Source organism: Rhopalosiphum padi, chromosome 1, assembly GCF_020882245.1.
Source record: "Rhopalosiphum padi isolate XX-2018 chromosome 1, ASM2088224v1, whole genome shotgun sequence".
Classification (NCBI taxonomy): Eukaryota; Metazoa; Arthropoda; class Insecta; order Hemiptera; family Aphididae; genus Rhopalosiphum; species Rhopalosiphum padi.
The window spans coordinates 60,557,908-60,573,375 of record NC_083597.1 but is presented as its reverse complement, the minus strand read 5'-3'; the positions used below and the strand labels follow the sequence as shown (position 1 = coordinate 60,573,375).

The window sequence follows — 15,468 nt, the reverse complement described above, 5'->3', positions numbered from 1 at the left end:
AAACCACGATTATAGTGTTATCATCCCTGTTAAAGGCTAATATATTATCATAGACTATATTATAAATATTGTATAGTTGATCATTAGACTATAATTGATATTGTCTGTAATAGGTACTACTCTAGTATCATATATAACTCATTATTCAACCAGTCCGCATAATCCGCATAGAGCATAGTGATGTATAAAACCATTAATTTTTATGAAAACAATTTTTGTTGTAAAAAACATAATTTTAGCTATATACTCAATACACAATAATTATAAAACTGATATCATTTTAGAAATCAGTACTTTTTTTTCTGTTTACCCTTTATGCAATATTCCCAGACATAATGTGCACTATATCAACTATGCCTATTACATAGTGTACTATCTCTATAATTTTAGCTCTGGAATATGTAACTAATATAGCATATTATGTATTATAAACTCATATTATAAAATATAATATATATATATATATACAACTTAAGATTATAAAATTAATCAATCAATAAATAATAACTAATTTTTTCTTAATACTAAGATCCCCTATTTTAGTTAAATTATCTATAAAATAGAATGTTTACATTTTCCTCACTAGATGTTGTATACAATTATTAAAACATTATTTAATATACCAATCAAATTGTATTTGATTAAATAGTAACTATAGTAAATAGTGCATAAATAGTAAGGGATGCAATGTGGTTAATTGCTTATACCAGATAAAACTGCATTCACCTAACATCATAGTCAGATATTAATGAATGAATACATTTTCTTATACTTATTCAAATTATTCAGTGAGAAGAGTAAATATTATATTATAGAAAATAATAATAAATAGCAATTGTTAGCATACTAGGTATTATAATTGAAGTCTTGAAAATATAATAATTAAAATACTACTCTAATAACTATTCCTTTATTCTTAAAATTAAAGTAATTTTAAATAATTAGTACATATAAAAAATGTATGCTGCTTTATAATAAATTTTATGCTCATACAAAAAAAAAATCTTTCTCTACTAACCAAATAGATTTAAAAAAATGTACAAATAATTAATAAATAATATAAAAAAAGGTCATACGTTGGTTATATCAACTATAATATAATTATAATAATTCTATTACACCAAATCTTAAATTGTACAATAGTAAAATATATTACATAACTATTTACTCATTTTATGAGTTACGAATACCCAACTGATGTTCAAGTTCTGCCCGTTTCTGTTGAACTTTGGAATAGAAATAACGATTAACAGCTTCTTGTGTCCACGGTTGATAGTAAAATTCTGCTCTTCGTTCTTCTTCTGGATTTCCAACTACATCCGTCATCGTCTAAAATATTAACAAGTACAATTTGTTTAGTTAAATTTAATCAACATTAAACATTGTGAAACAATAGTTTAGCAAAAGCTCGTGAGGCTAGCGCTGTGGAACAAAGCCACAAGTCAACCGCTGAGGTACGATCTCATTCTGAACAAGAGTATATAGTAGTTTTAGCGACCCAATGCAATTACTCTGCTTAGAATTGTACCTATAGTATACACACATGCGCAGAGCTATGGGATTGTATAACAGAAAAATATTAAAATAATTTTGTACTAGAAAAGCAGATGACAGAAGTACATGTCATATTATTATAAAAAAGTGCAATAATTATTTTTTTTTAAATATATCTTGTCTTAATAATATTATATAAAAATTTGAACAAAAATTAATTTTTTTATAAAAATGTTTTACCATTTAAAACATCTTGAGTAATTTAATGTATTATGTTTATTTAATTAAATAATTAATCAAGAAAAATATTCAATTACTTGGAAGATTTTTTATTGTGATAAGTGATAACCTTATTAAAGTAATAAGTTCATAGCAATGTGCCTATGTTTAAAACTATTTTGCAGTTCTGGTCAAGAGTAATTTTTTCAAGTTTTTTTTATACCAAATCAGTTCTGCCACTACACATAAACATGCCTATGGATAGAACAACTTTAATTTTCAAAACTACTGGACATTAAAATATATGTACTAATTGAAACATAATATTATTTTAACAATATATGGTGTATTTGTTTATAATTTATATTATGCTAAATAGCATGTATTTGGTACAAATTGTTTGTATATAAATACAATTTCCTACAATTTAAGACTATAATTATGTGAATACAAAAACTGCATATATATACCTTTAAGTCTCTTGTTTGTGAGATTATCCATTTATATATAAACTGTTGAGGATCTTTAGCAAAACTCAAAAAGAATTCTCTATTTGTCTTTAACTGATTGATTGTTTCAACTGTTTCGTGGATCTTGTTATCTAGGCTCTAAATAAAAACATAATATTGTAATATAAAAAAATAATATACATATTTTAGAAAATTACCTGTATTTCTTGCTGGCTAGCAGTGGATAATAAGAAATTATTCATTTGTGCTTTTAAAGTATCATCCACTTCAACATCAATATCATAGCATGCAGTTTGTTTTTGTTCAACACCTTCAACACTTGAAAATTAAATTAAATTAGTTACAAATACCAATTAATATTATATAATTATTCAATTTTACCTTATAATATGATTAATTACAATAGGATCAGGAGGATGAAGTAAAGTATTAAGTCTCTGTGGGACTTCAGCAAATTTCATACGGGTACAATTAAATATTTGTTCCAAATACTTGTCACAGTTGATATATTCTTTTTCATGTGAATCCTAAAGAAATGTAATTTATAAGATTAAAAATATTTTCATATAAAAACGTATATATTAGTGTTTTACTTGTAGCTTATGAGTTTTTATAAACTGCCAGAGAGCACTTATAATGACTGGTCTGGTTTGAGTATGAACACCCAAAAGTCGAGCTAAACGTTGGTCCAATTTAAATTGCAATGGTTGATAATCAAGCAGCAATAAAATAGTACAGCGTACATTTTTATCTCCAGGTCGTTTCACCTTAAAATTTAATAATATTATTGTTAATGTAAAAAATAGAAAGAAAAAAGTTGATATGTACTTGAAATCCGTCAGTTTCCTGAGTGGTTGCAGTTCGATGCCATTCAACCAGATGATTATCAGGCCCATATAAATCTTTATCAAGTTCAATGACCAGTGATTTAAAGAAAGAAGAAAATTTTCTTTTTATCTAAAATATTGCAAATAAAAATAAAAATAATTAAATAAATAACTAATAAATAACAAATTACCTTATTTGGCTCATTTTTAGAATCTTCTAATAAACGCCCTTCAACTCTTAATTCCCAAGAAGCCACACTTCCTTCTTCATTTTCTCCAGGCTCTTTTGCAGGATAAAATGTATTTGATATAAATATACGCAATTTACGTTTTTGTTTCATTGGGCGCTTTAATGCTTCCTATAATTAAAATATTATAATATTAAAATTCATCACAAACTTACGATAATAATAAAAATATATTACTTGTATGTCTAATCTTTTTCTCATGATTGTTGAATCGAGTTTTCTTTCAAATGCCAATAGATCCATATATGCTTGTGATTCTGGGACAAGATCCCTTACTTTTTGGGGTAATATTTTATCTGCCAATTTTTTCTTTTTTTTGCTCATTCCAATACTGCTATTTTGAACTTGTATGTTGTGAGGAAAATCACTATAAAAGTGATTTATTAATATTTTGTAATGTAAAATACATTGTGTAACAAAAGTAATGATGGGAATAATATCCATAGAACATTAATTTACATTTTAAATTAATTCAAAAGTTTTTGTGCATGTACAATAAATAAGTAATAACTGCATTGTTGAATTAATTAATAAACTTATAACTATTTTTATTTTTTCATTAAAAATGTTTAGTTTATTATAGCCAATAGCACCTACCAAAGAACATTTAACTCAACATTATTATGTTTCATATTGTTTTCACTAAGAAGTATTAAATGATTATGTAAACATATTTTTTTATGAATTATAGTTGTCAATGAAAAAATTGGTTAAAAAATTAATTGAAAATAGCAAGCAAAAAGGAAAATAAATATTATGAACTTAATTTTATTTTAGCAGTTTTAGTTATAATCTTTCTATTATTTAATTTGTTTTTATCTTGCAAGCCTTTGTTCATATTTCATACTTTAAATATAAGTGATACATTTTTATTAATATACTAAACAAATTTATTAAATAGTTTTCTCAGTAAATGTATAAAAATTAATATTGTAATCGTAAGTAATTTAAAACGATTAGAAATTTGTTTACACTTCATATAAAAGAAAAATATTTAATTTCTATAACTTGACAAAAATCATTTGAGACTTTTGAGTTATTGTTTTGTATAAATATTAAGTTCTATATGATTAAAATTGTACATCACATAGGTGCTTAATTTTATTCAAAAAACACATACCCCTTGACCATGGGAGGTGGATTTCGATTATCAGCAGGTCGTTTGCCAGGCGTTGGCTGGTTCGGTACCATTGGGACAGCGCCATGTCTCATAGGGCTAAATCCTTGAGTGGGGGGTCCACGAGCTCCCATCATGGCATTGGGTGGTACACCTTGAGGTATCGGACCACCTTGTTGGTACATGCCGGGCCTTTGTTGCATCTACAGTATACATGCATTACATTGAAAAAAAAATTAAATAAATATATTATATACACATACTAACCGGATACGTTTGATTTGGGTATTGACCAAATCTATTTTGAACATTTGGATTGGTAGGGGTAGGCGGAAAATTTGACATTTTGGAATCTTCAGTACAGAAATTGAATTCAAATTACCTACAAAAGAAACATTAATATTCAATTTTAATATTAATGTACTATTAAAAATGTTTACATAGAATGCCGAATTGCCGACTGCCGAGTGCCGAGTGTACGAATTGTAAATTGCTTTTCTATGATTGTAAACAAACTATTATTCGAGTAATTGTGTTATCATTGGCATTCGGCACAAACAAACTGCCCACAAATTTCAGCTTGCTAAGAATATTTTATACCTTGGTATAACTGATTAAATAATAACCAAACCGGGTCTTATCACATTTGACTACAACCAACACCACGGTTTAAGATATCTTAAACCGTGACCAACACTGTGGTTGTTTAAATTATTGTGGTCAAGCTTTAGATACCATTATCTATAGTCGTAGTTGTGTACGTTTTGTTCTACCCTGCCGGAACTAGTATCTATAATCTTGATCATCGGGTAAATGGAAAATGTAAACATTAAATTCGAGTTCGACATAACGATTTAAGACTATGGTTATTAGTTCTTCTTCAAGAATGAATGCAAACTTAATTGCTTAATGCCGGTGGAATCGTTATTTTATTCTTGAATGGTTTTATATTTGTAACATATTATTTATCATTAGTTAAATTTTTTATTTAAATCGATATTAGTTTATTATTTACCATGGCGTATTCTACAAGTGTGAATATAAGTATTGAAACACAAGCCGAAAATATAATCCAGGAAATTTCATATGATGGACAGGAAATCTATCAACCGTAAGCACAATTGATTACAGTTTAATTACATTAAAAACATGTTTAGAACTAATTTAATTGTTTTGTGGGATTATTTTTTTAGGGCATTGTCTATGTCTGACAATTTGTCAAAGCTTGCACAGAGAATTGACTTCAGTAAGGTTGATGAGGATACTACTAAACAACAAGAAGTGGAGATTAAAAGTGAAGAAGAATCCAAAGAGCCATCTCCCAATGTCCCTGTATCTGGGTGGATTGATTCAGTAGTTTCTAAACTAAAGTAATGACACTAATTGTTATGATTGTACAAACAATTTGGTTCATTAATTTATTGATATTGTTATTAAAGGAGAGCAGCAACAGAGATATGTGTTATATCAGATGTGTTAGCTGTTACAAAAGAAAAACGATACATGATACTTGATCCAATTCCTACTGATTCAATTGAAACCAAACCAATGGCTCAAATTTATCTTCGTAAAAAGGTTTGAAAATCTAAAATTTTAAATTATTGTACATGAGGTAATTTTTATGATCAAACCAAACCATTTTAATTAAAAATATCAATATAATAATTTATATTTATTTTGATGTTGAGAAATGAAAACAAACTGGATGATTACTGATTTAATCAAAAGTATAAATATAAATAATAGATTTTTAAGCCGGTTTTGCATGAAGCAACATAAATAAAGTGCTCTAACTTTAATGCAAATGTTTAATAAACACAATACATCTCGAGCAAACGTTCATGTGGTATGAAATGGACTTTAATAATGAAAGTGTATTTTAAATTGGTTTGAATTTAATAATTGATCACTTATTTAAATTTTGAAGTATAGTAAAAAACAAAGTTTAAAGTTTATACTTTTAAACTTGGCTATCTTATTATATGCGTTTTACCGACAACATGCGACTGTAGTATTATCACTTGACAACTATATTTAGATTTTAAACAATGTTAATCTTGTAATAGATGGAACAATATAAAAGTGGTTATAATGACAAACAAAAATTCTTATAATAAGTAATATATTATTGAAAACTATTTTACATTATCATGGTTTGTTGTTGTCTCGTCATTCATTTCATCATCATTAATAATCCTAAATATAAAATTAAAATAAATAAATATTAAAATACTTGTGCCATATCTCTCAGAATGCTTCAAATTTGTCGATAATAAAGATATAAATTGGGTAGTAGAGCGCAAAATAGCATAAACTTTTAATTATTGAGACAAACCTTTAATATTTTGTATAACTTTATTAGATGTACATAATATTTAATAAAATATTCTATTATTAATTATATTTAATATTTATTTAACCACTGTAATTTTATTGTTTTTAAATTAGGCATTAGCTAGTGCTTCAAATATTATAATGTCTGCTGTAGACCGATTAAGAAGTAGTCAGAATGAATTTATAAGAAACCGAACTACTCCTGATTTTCATATTGAGTTATTAAGACTACGACAAAATTGGAGATTGAAAAAAGTTTCTACAGCTATTATTGGTGACTTAAGTTATAAAACAGGTAATTTAATTTAAAATAAATCTTTAGAATTTAATTGAAAGTAAATATGTACTGTTATTTAAGGCTATTATTATGGCTATTTCCCATCTAAAAACATGTACCATAACACTTTTCTATACATCGTTTGTGATTATAATTTTTTAAATATTGAGTAATTGTAATTAGTTAAAAATATAAACAGTGCTCAATAGGTAAAATACAAATTAAATAATGTTTGTAGCCTTGTAGGTATTCTTATTAACTTATGAAACAACTTTATTCCTATAAAATAACAAGTAAACAAATAAAAACATAAATGTATTAATTCATCTTTTCATATAAATTTCTTCAGACAAGCTTCAAAAAAAAATGTAAAAATATCAAAATTTTAATTGTCTATAAATAACTTTTAAAAATTTAATCATAAATAGCTAACCCTATTATAAACATTTGGTGAAAATTTCAAGTATTTTCAATGAATCGTTTTTGAGTTACAGCAAAATAAAAAATCAATTTTGTCAAAAACTGGTTATGCGTGAAAATTTCCGCTTTTCCGTTACTTTTTTAGGGTTTTCTTGACGCTTTTGAAAACAACTGGACATTTTTTACTTTGACCCCCCCCCCTCCCAAATCACTACTCCATAACATGAAGACAGACATAAAAAAAAACACATTGTAAAATCAATACAATTATCACTCCGTTCAGAATCTAAAATGTATTGTGTACAATTAAAATTTATGAAATTTACTAAAAATGTATGTCCATAGCTGGTTCAAAATTTGGACAGAGTGGTATGTTTGAAGTTACAAAAGCAGAAGATGATATTCAATCAAATTCTGGAATTTCTTCCAGTAGCCCGTCATCGTCTCCCGGTCAAAATGTTTCAATCACTAAATCACCATCAGCGCTTAGAGTAACTGTTCCTACTGAACTACAGGGAGTATCTTACATAATGGTTTTATGCCAAAAAGGTAATTTAATGCATCGTTGTGTTTTATTTTATCAGTAATTAAACATTTTTTATTTAAAAAAGCCAAGATTTATTATTTTAATTAAATTCTATAGTTTTCCATTTAATAACAACACATAATAATTATTATTTCAACTGAATCTAAAATTGATTTTTTTGTATATTAAAATGATTAAAAACTATCATTATATTTTTTAATTTGATACTTTAGACCAAGAGAATATTTTTAACACTTCATTTAATCTACTGGGCTCAGCTCCAGCTACTCCTAATCCGGATATGCATTGGCAACAAAAATTAGAAGCTGCTCAAAATGTATTGTTTTGTAAAGAATTATTTAATCAGCTTGCCAAAGAAGCAGTTCAATTGCAAGCAACTATACCACATATGGTTGTTGGAAATCAAATTTCAGCTACAGTATGTGAATGAAAAAAGTTACATGTTAAAAATATACATAATATTATGATATAAAACAATAATTTTAATATTGTTTTATTCTTATATAGGTATTTCCTGGTATTCAGTTAATTATCGGATTATGTCATAGTTCAACAAATGGTAACCCTAATACTATTTTACCATCTAAAACTGATCATGATCATGTACTAGAACACTCTCTGCATCAACTTTTAAGAGAAGTGCACCATAGAAATACTCATCAACCATTTCCACATCCTTCTTCTGGACCTTTAGGTCCAAGTAAACGTCGTGCAGTGGCTGGACCTAATGCTGCTGATCGTTTTGAATTATTAGAAATCTCTAAAAGGTAATAAATAAATATCTATAAATAAGTAAAGAGTTTAATTATTATTATTTTTTTAATTCAAATTTTAGCCAAACTTTATTAGAACAAATTATAGAACAAGCTCAACACTTTTTTATGAGATTACGTACAGAATATGTTATTGATACACTAGCTAAAGAAGTAAATTAATTTTATTATATTAAATTAGAAAAATATATAACCGTTATATTCTTCATAGGTTAAAGATCCAATTATAATTTCACATTGGAATTCATTGAACTCCCCAACACAAGCTTGTGTTAAAGTTACTATTGTTTCACACGGGTTTGATTGTATTTGTCGAACTTCATTAGTCGTGCATGTAATGAAAAAATCGTTAAAATGTATTTGCCGAGATGGTCGAGTAATGTATTTATCATATGAACCACAAGAATTAAGAGATCTCATTTTTTGTCAAGTAAATATAGATATTAACTAATTTTATATAAATATCAAAAACTTTTGTTTGTAATATTTATGTGTAACATAACTGTAATAGATTTATCAACATCAAATAATGGGAGTACAGTCAGTAGCTAAAACACAAGGATGGCAATTCTTAGCTAGTTCTTCTCACCTTGGTCTTGGACCAGTTGAGCCTATGGGAAATGCCAGCTCATGTCTTTTAGCTTCACCAATAGGAGATAGGTATATTTATAGATATAATTGTATGATTTGATAAAATTAATCATGTTATATTTTACTTTAGGTTGATATCCGTAAAATGTGAACCACAAGGCAATGTCAGTGTGAGTATTGCACATTCACCAAAAAAAGACTTCTTTGGAGGGCAATTGGTAAAAGAAAGAAAATGGGAAAATTTAGGAGGTTCGTTTAAAAAAGTTAGGTGGGACAAAATGGAAGGTAAAAACTTTTTAAACAAAATTGAACTTTTAATGGCTAGTTTAACCAATTCTACCTAATTTGTGAACAATAAAACCTGTTAATGTAAAATAAAAAATAAATAAAAAAATGTATTTAATTTATATTGTATATAATTTTTTTATCAGTTAGTTCAATATAATTAATTATTTCTACATGAAAATAAGTATAACTATTATTATACTAATGTATGTATTAAAATATTTCATTTATATGTAATGTGTGTTAATAATAATAAATTACTGATGCTAAATTAAGAGTTTTATACTGACTAATTAGTTATTTAATAATTGATATCAGTGTTAATTTAAAATATTTGTCAATCAAGTATTCAAGGTTAATTTATTATATTTTACAATTATAGCAAATAATCATCTTTCATAATTTAAATGATGAAACTATAGCGAATAATCAATCATGGTGGTCATATTGATGAAATTAATATTGCATTTTCATAAAAATTGTATTATTAGATGATAAAATTCAAAACTTATAACACAATAACATTGCCAATTATTTTTTCAATATAGGTATTATATTAATGTAATTGTTAAAAAATTAAATGTTTTTTAGTATTCTTATTTACAAACGCCGAATGTTTATCTTATCATCATTGTATTGTTTATAATAGCCCATAAGTAAATTGTATTATATGTTTGAATTTGAACAGTTTAAGAATAAATATAAATTTACCACAACCTATTTTGAAATTTATGATTTTTATTAAATTGTATATTGATTTTAAATCTAAAACACAAATGTAATTTAAAAAAAAAAGGTAATCAAGTGATCCCCTGATGTACGTTAAATGTTGTGTAGGACGTGGGTTACTATCATGATTATGTTAAATTTGAATTCAATGATATATCATTGTGTAAGAAAAACAATTCTAAGCAGAAACAGTCTAACCAGCCTATATTATTAGGTATATTTCATGATATATTTTTTTGATGCAGCTATTAAAGTTATTAGTCATAAATTAAAATAATAATTTTTTATGAACAATAATAAAATTTAGATTACTGATTACACATCAAAAAAACAATTACACCTTCTTCACACTTTTAAATATTAAAATATGATATTCATGCAAGTGTTGCAGCCTGCAAATAGGTACTTAGCAAAACGGTTTATGAATAAATATGGCTTCTATAGTTGTTTTAATTATTATTATATTTTGACAAATTTGGCTAATTCAAACCGCATTAAACTATTTTTTATAGGTACCTATAAATTAAATTGTATAAGTTCTAAGATAGCCATGGTTATAAAACAATTATTTTGATAATAATATTGGCTTTCCATAAAAATTCAGGTTTTTTCTTAATTTTTTGTTACTTTTAATATTACAGCAGGTGGATATATTTTTCAAAAATATTGCATTTATTATATTATATTCAGTGGCCATGCCCTCCCTCCTTCATTGGCCATATTTGCTATTTTTTGTATTAAAAACATTAAATAGTTTGTTGATTTTTTTTTCTTTTTGATAGTATACCATAGGCGGACATTTGGTTAAATTTTTAGGGGGGCTATAACAATCAAATGTAAAGTGACTCGCAGGGGCTATACCCCCCCCCCCCCCAATGTCCGCCTATGTAGTATACTTGGTTAAATTTTAGACAGTGTGAGCCCCCTCCTAAAAAAAATTCTGGACACGCCACTGATTATATTATATTTAATTATTTGAGTAATATATATTTTTAGCAAGTACATTAACTTAAATAATTCAAAATGTAAACTTATTTCCATAAATAGGTTAGGTATACAGTGGCGGATTGGGCTAATGTGCTACTGTGCATCTGTAGATGTCTACAAATTGAGCCGGTATAGCAGTTTGCCAGAATTTTAAAATGGGGGGGAGGGGTGTTGGCAAACCCAAAATACTGAAAAAAATAAAAATATAATCAACAATTAACAATAACAATTCATTTTTATATTAAGTTGATACAGCCGATGAGGGGGCATAGCCCACGCCCGCCCCCATGGCTACGTCACTACGGTGTTGTATCCTCCTGGCTGGTAAAAATAACCCGACGTGTGTTGTATTGTTAAACTATTTTGTTTTTTAGATCTAATAGTAGGTACTTAATTGATTACTATAAGTGATTTAATTTTATACAAGTTTGATTCCCTACGTATTATTCAACATGTTATTATTTATAGGTACATAATATAACATATAATAAGGTAACCTATACATAATAAATAATAATAAAGCGTTGACATTTTAGTCTTTCGATGTGTAATTATTGTTGTTTGGGTGAAATTGTGCTACCTGGCTACTGCAGACTAGTATAGATAATTAACATATTATATTAATATATTATGTTGTAAACCTATTTCAAGGCCGTAACTGGAAATTAATTTCGGGAGAGATTTTAAGCTAAAAAATTGTGTTCTAATTTTTATTATAATATTGTATAGGCTATTTTACTACCAGTCTATCACATAATATAACACGAAAAGATTTCAGGGGGTTGAACCCCCACCCCTTGGTATGGCCTTGGTATACTTGTATATTATGTTATATTGTTTATATGTGCACACTAAAAATGTGTGATACAGCCCTCTCCTTCCCTCTAAGAAAAAAATAATTGATCACCCTACGCCTATGAACAACAAATATTTGTTGTGTCAAATACCATTGATAGTAGTGTAGTAGATATGTATTATTGAAAATTAGTTCTAAATTATAGACTATAGAGTAATAATACTTAATTATCGAAATAAATAATAATATAAAATATTATAGATAAACAACTTTATTTCTTAACTACAGATGATAACATTGCGTATTAATAAATTAATGGGTTCTTTCTAGTAAATAATTTTTAATTGACATTTATAGAAAAAAAATGAAAATGAAATCATAAACAAAAATGTATTAAATAAACATTTGGTAAAATTTATTCTATAGTTTATAATTTAGAACTAATTTTCAATAATACATATTTACTACACTACTGACTACTATATCAATGGTATTTAATACAACAAATATTTGTTGTTCATGGGCGTAGGGTGATAAATTATTTTTTTCTTAGAGGGAAAGAGAGGGCTCTATGCCTCTATAATACTTTTTAGTGTGAATATATAAACAATACAACATAATATATAACTCTTGATATATGGACTGCTTTAATTTTATACTTGACGTTACCTATAACGGCTATAACAGTAGGCTGTAGCGGAAACAAAGCGATCGTTCTCAAAACTAAAAATAATAAAAAATTATTTACGAAGTACGATATCAAACAGCTGAATAGTTTGTCAATTATTTCCATCGAAAATAAGCGGGCACAGCAATTCAATTTGGATGAAGTTATTGAACAGTTTTTTCAAGTGAAGGCTATAAAAGTTAATTTTTAAATTTTAATTATATTATAATATAATATAACACTTTTTAATATTTTATTGTCATTGTTTTTATAAAGTTATAAGTAGTAAAATAATACAGGTACCTTTTTATATGCATTTTTTTTTTATAGAATCATTGTTTAATTTTTCGTTAAAGAGGTTAAGTAATACCTTATTTAACTTTATTAACCCATTAACCCCTAGAACTCATCTATACACACCCGCCCTATTTACTATTTTTAAATAGCAATAATTGCATAGGTACTATAAACATTAGACACTAGTATACCACTATTGAACACTTGAGCATATTATTATATAAATATTATCAAACATTGGTAAAGGTATTAATGTATAATATAACTTATAAGATCTTGATGAAGTGAAAAATTTCGCAGGGGAGTTAACTGCTTCCCCCGTGAGCACATTTATGATTATAAATATAAAATATAATTATATACATATACGTGTATTGTGTATATAAATGTATAATATGGTTTAATATTATTATAGGTGTAGGTATAGCCGGTATAGGAAAACTAAAAAGAATTACAAATTAAAAATAAATTATATTAAATCTAATTTTCTTGATTTTTTTTTTGCAAACCTGTATTATACGTTCATTTATTTATCTATTTGTTATTTCTCTTTCTATATATAAAGACGAAAGATTAATAAATCTACTTTGCGCTAAACTGGTGGAAATAGGCGCAAATAGTGTTTGAAATTTGGGTATTGTAGCTCAGTTTTATACTGGATTTCGAATGTATTATGTAGTTAAATCATTAGTTTTTTCGGGGGAGGGGCTAAGCCCTCCCCCAAGCCCCACCCTATTTGTGCCTATGCAGTGGTGCGTAACAAAATATTAATGCGGTGCATTGACGAAAATGACTTTTCATATGTTGCTGCGATTACTGGTGAGATTGATATGATTATTGCAACTTGAATTAATTTGCAAAGATACAATTGCGTACAATACTACGATGCACCTTTTTGTGAACACGATGGCTTACGTTAAACAATTAACTTTAATATTTACCCCAAAAGTCAAACGATTGCGTATGATTTGCTGTGAAACGTTGCCACAGTTAAGTTTTTATTTGTGATCAGTAAAAATTAAATTTTGACAAAATGACTTATGTCAAAAACATAAGTCAAAATATTTAAATATAATAAAAGGTTAAAATAATGAAATGTAAAAGTATATTCAATTTACAATTTTATACCTTAGAATAACTTAAATAACTAATTTTTGACAAATATCATAATATTTTTTATGAATTTTGTATTTATTATATTCTTTTATATCAATTAAATCCATATTTTTCATTTTTTTTAATCCGACCTTTAAAAGTTTAAATACTGATTGCATTTTCATACATGTTTCCAGAACTCCAGAAGGATGCTATGAAATTGAGCGTTATAAATTCGATGAAAACTTTCGGATTAATTTTAAATTGTACGTTATATATTAGTTCAAATCAAATGCAACAGTGCTTCAAAGTTTCAGATAAATATCGTACGCAATCGTGAACATTAATTAATGTTCACGATTGTGTATGTCGATAAAGACCGTACGGTGTACCGTGTACGCAATCGTGTTTCACCGACTTCCGGATTACATGCTCTCCTGAGAATTTCCAGCAAATAATTTTTACCAAGACAATTTTTACACTATTTCCTATGCTATTAAACTTTTATATTAAGCTTCTAAAACATCATAAGACATCAGTACATCACTATTAAAAGACCTTTTTTATTGACCAAATTGTGTGGGATTTATTTACTTAACAGTTAACATTTAATTAGTAAAAATCAAATTGTAAAATCAAATTATAAATTTAACATTGAAAAGCCGATATAGCTTATGATGTTTAGGTCTCGTTTCCAAAATCGAAATGTGTTATAAATAAACTAACATCTCAGACCCAAATACCCATATATATATTGTACAATTATATTATATAGGTATATAGTATGAACCATGTATAGGTACGTCTGTGGTATTAGTGCATAAGTGCATTACCAATACAAAATTGCACTTTAAACAAAATAAGTTGGGGGTGCTATTGTGCTAAGCACCCCTGTATGTGCACCAATGTTCACATGACATCTGAGTTCGGTACTTCGGTGCCACTGGGTGAACGTTATACAGTTATACATGATTTCGCAATGTCAAGTTATAACATTTTAATCCCACTGTTGGTAAATCATTGGTGTTCATAAGTTAGAGCTCAAATGTTAATGACTATAAATTTATTAAAATGCCTTTTATATGCCTTTAAATTTATTAAGTACCTATGTCCTATTGATTAATGATATTCGATTATTTTCCACGAATCAGTGTAAAAAAAAAGGAAATATTGTTTAAAATTTAAAATAATGTATTATATATAATATATAGGAACATAAAAATTAAATAAATAAATTATAAATACATGAAACATACAATACATTAAATGTGAAAAATATGTTGCGTAACTAAAGA

General features: G+C 26.7%; 2 protein-coding genes across 2 annotated transcripts; one reads left to right on the top strand and one right to left on the bottom strand.

Moving 5' to 3' along the window:
• Nucleotides 1-835: 835 nt before the first annotated feature.
• On the bottom strand, nt 836-4,960 carry LOC132930423 (brahma-associated protein of 60 kDa). The gene is made up of 11 exons (XM_060996299.1): nt 4,816-4,960; nt 4,643-4,757; nt 4,379-4,578; nt 3,436-3,625; nt 3,202-3,369; nt 3,012-3,140; nt 2,777-2,950; nt 2,565-2,710; nt 2,381-2,501; nt 2,184-2,321; nt 836-1,329 (listed from the first exon to the last, which is right to left on the bottom strand). Exons 2-11 carry the CDS (start codon nt 4,718-4,720, stop codon nt 1,174-1,176), a joined length of 1,500 nt encoding a protein of 499 aa, XP_060852282.1. The 5' UTR covers nt 4,721-4,757; nt 4,816-4,960; the 3' UTR covers nt 836-1,173.
• A 176-nt stretch (nt 4,961-5,136) lies between these two features.
• LOC132930413 (mediator of RNA polymerase II transcription subunit 17) lies at nt 5,137-9,885 on the top strand. Its single transcript, XM_060996288.1, has 11 exons — nt 5,137-5,486; nt 5,569-5,745; nt 5,815-5,950; nt 6,824-7,004; nt 7,752-7,955; nt 8,166-8,371; nt 8,461-8,720; nt 8,789-8,879; nt 8,938-9,156; nt 9,238-9,386; nt 9,448-9,885. The coding sequence occupies exons 1-11, from the start codon at nt 5,392-5,394 to the stop codon at nt 9,659-9,661; spliced, it is 1,932 nt and encodes a 643-aa protein (XP_060852271.1). The 5' UTR covers nt 5,137-5,391; the 3' UTR covers nt 9,662-9,885.
• Nucleotides 9,886-15,468: the final 5,583 nt, after the last annotated feature.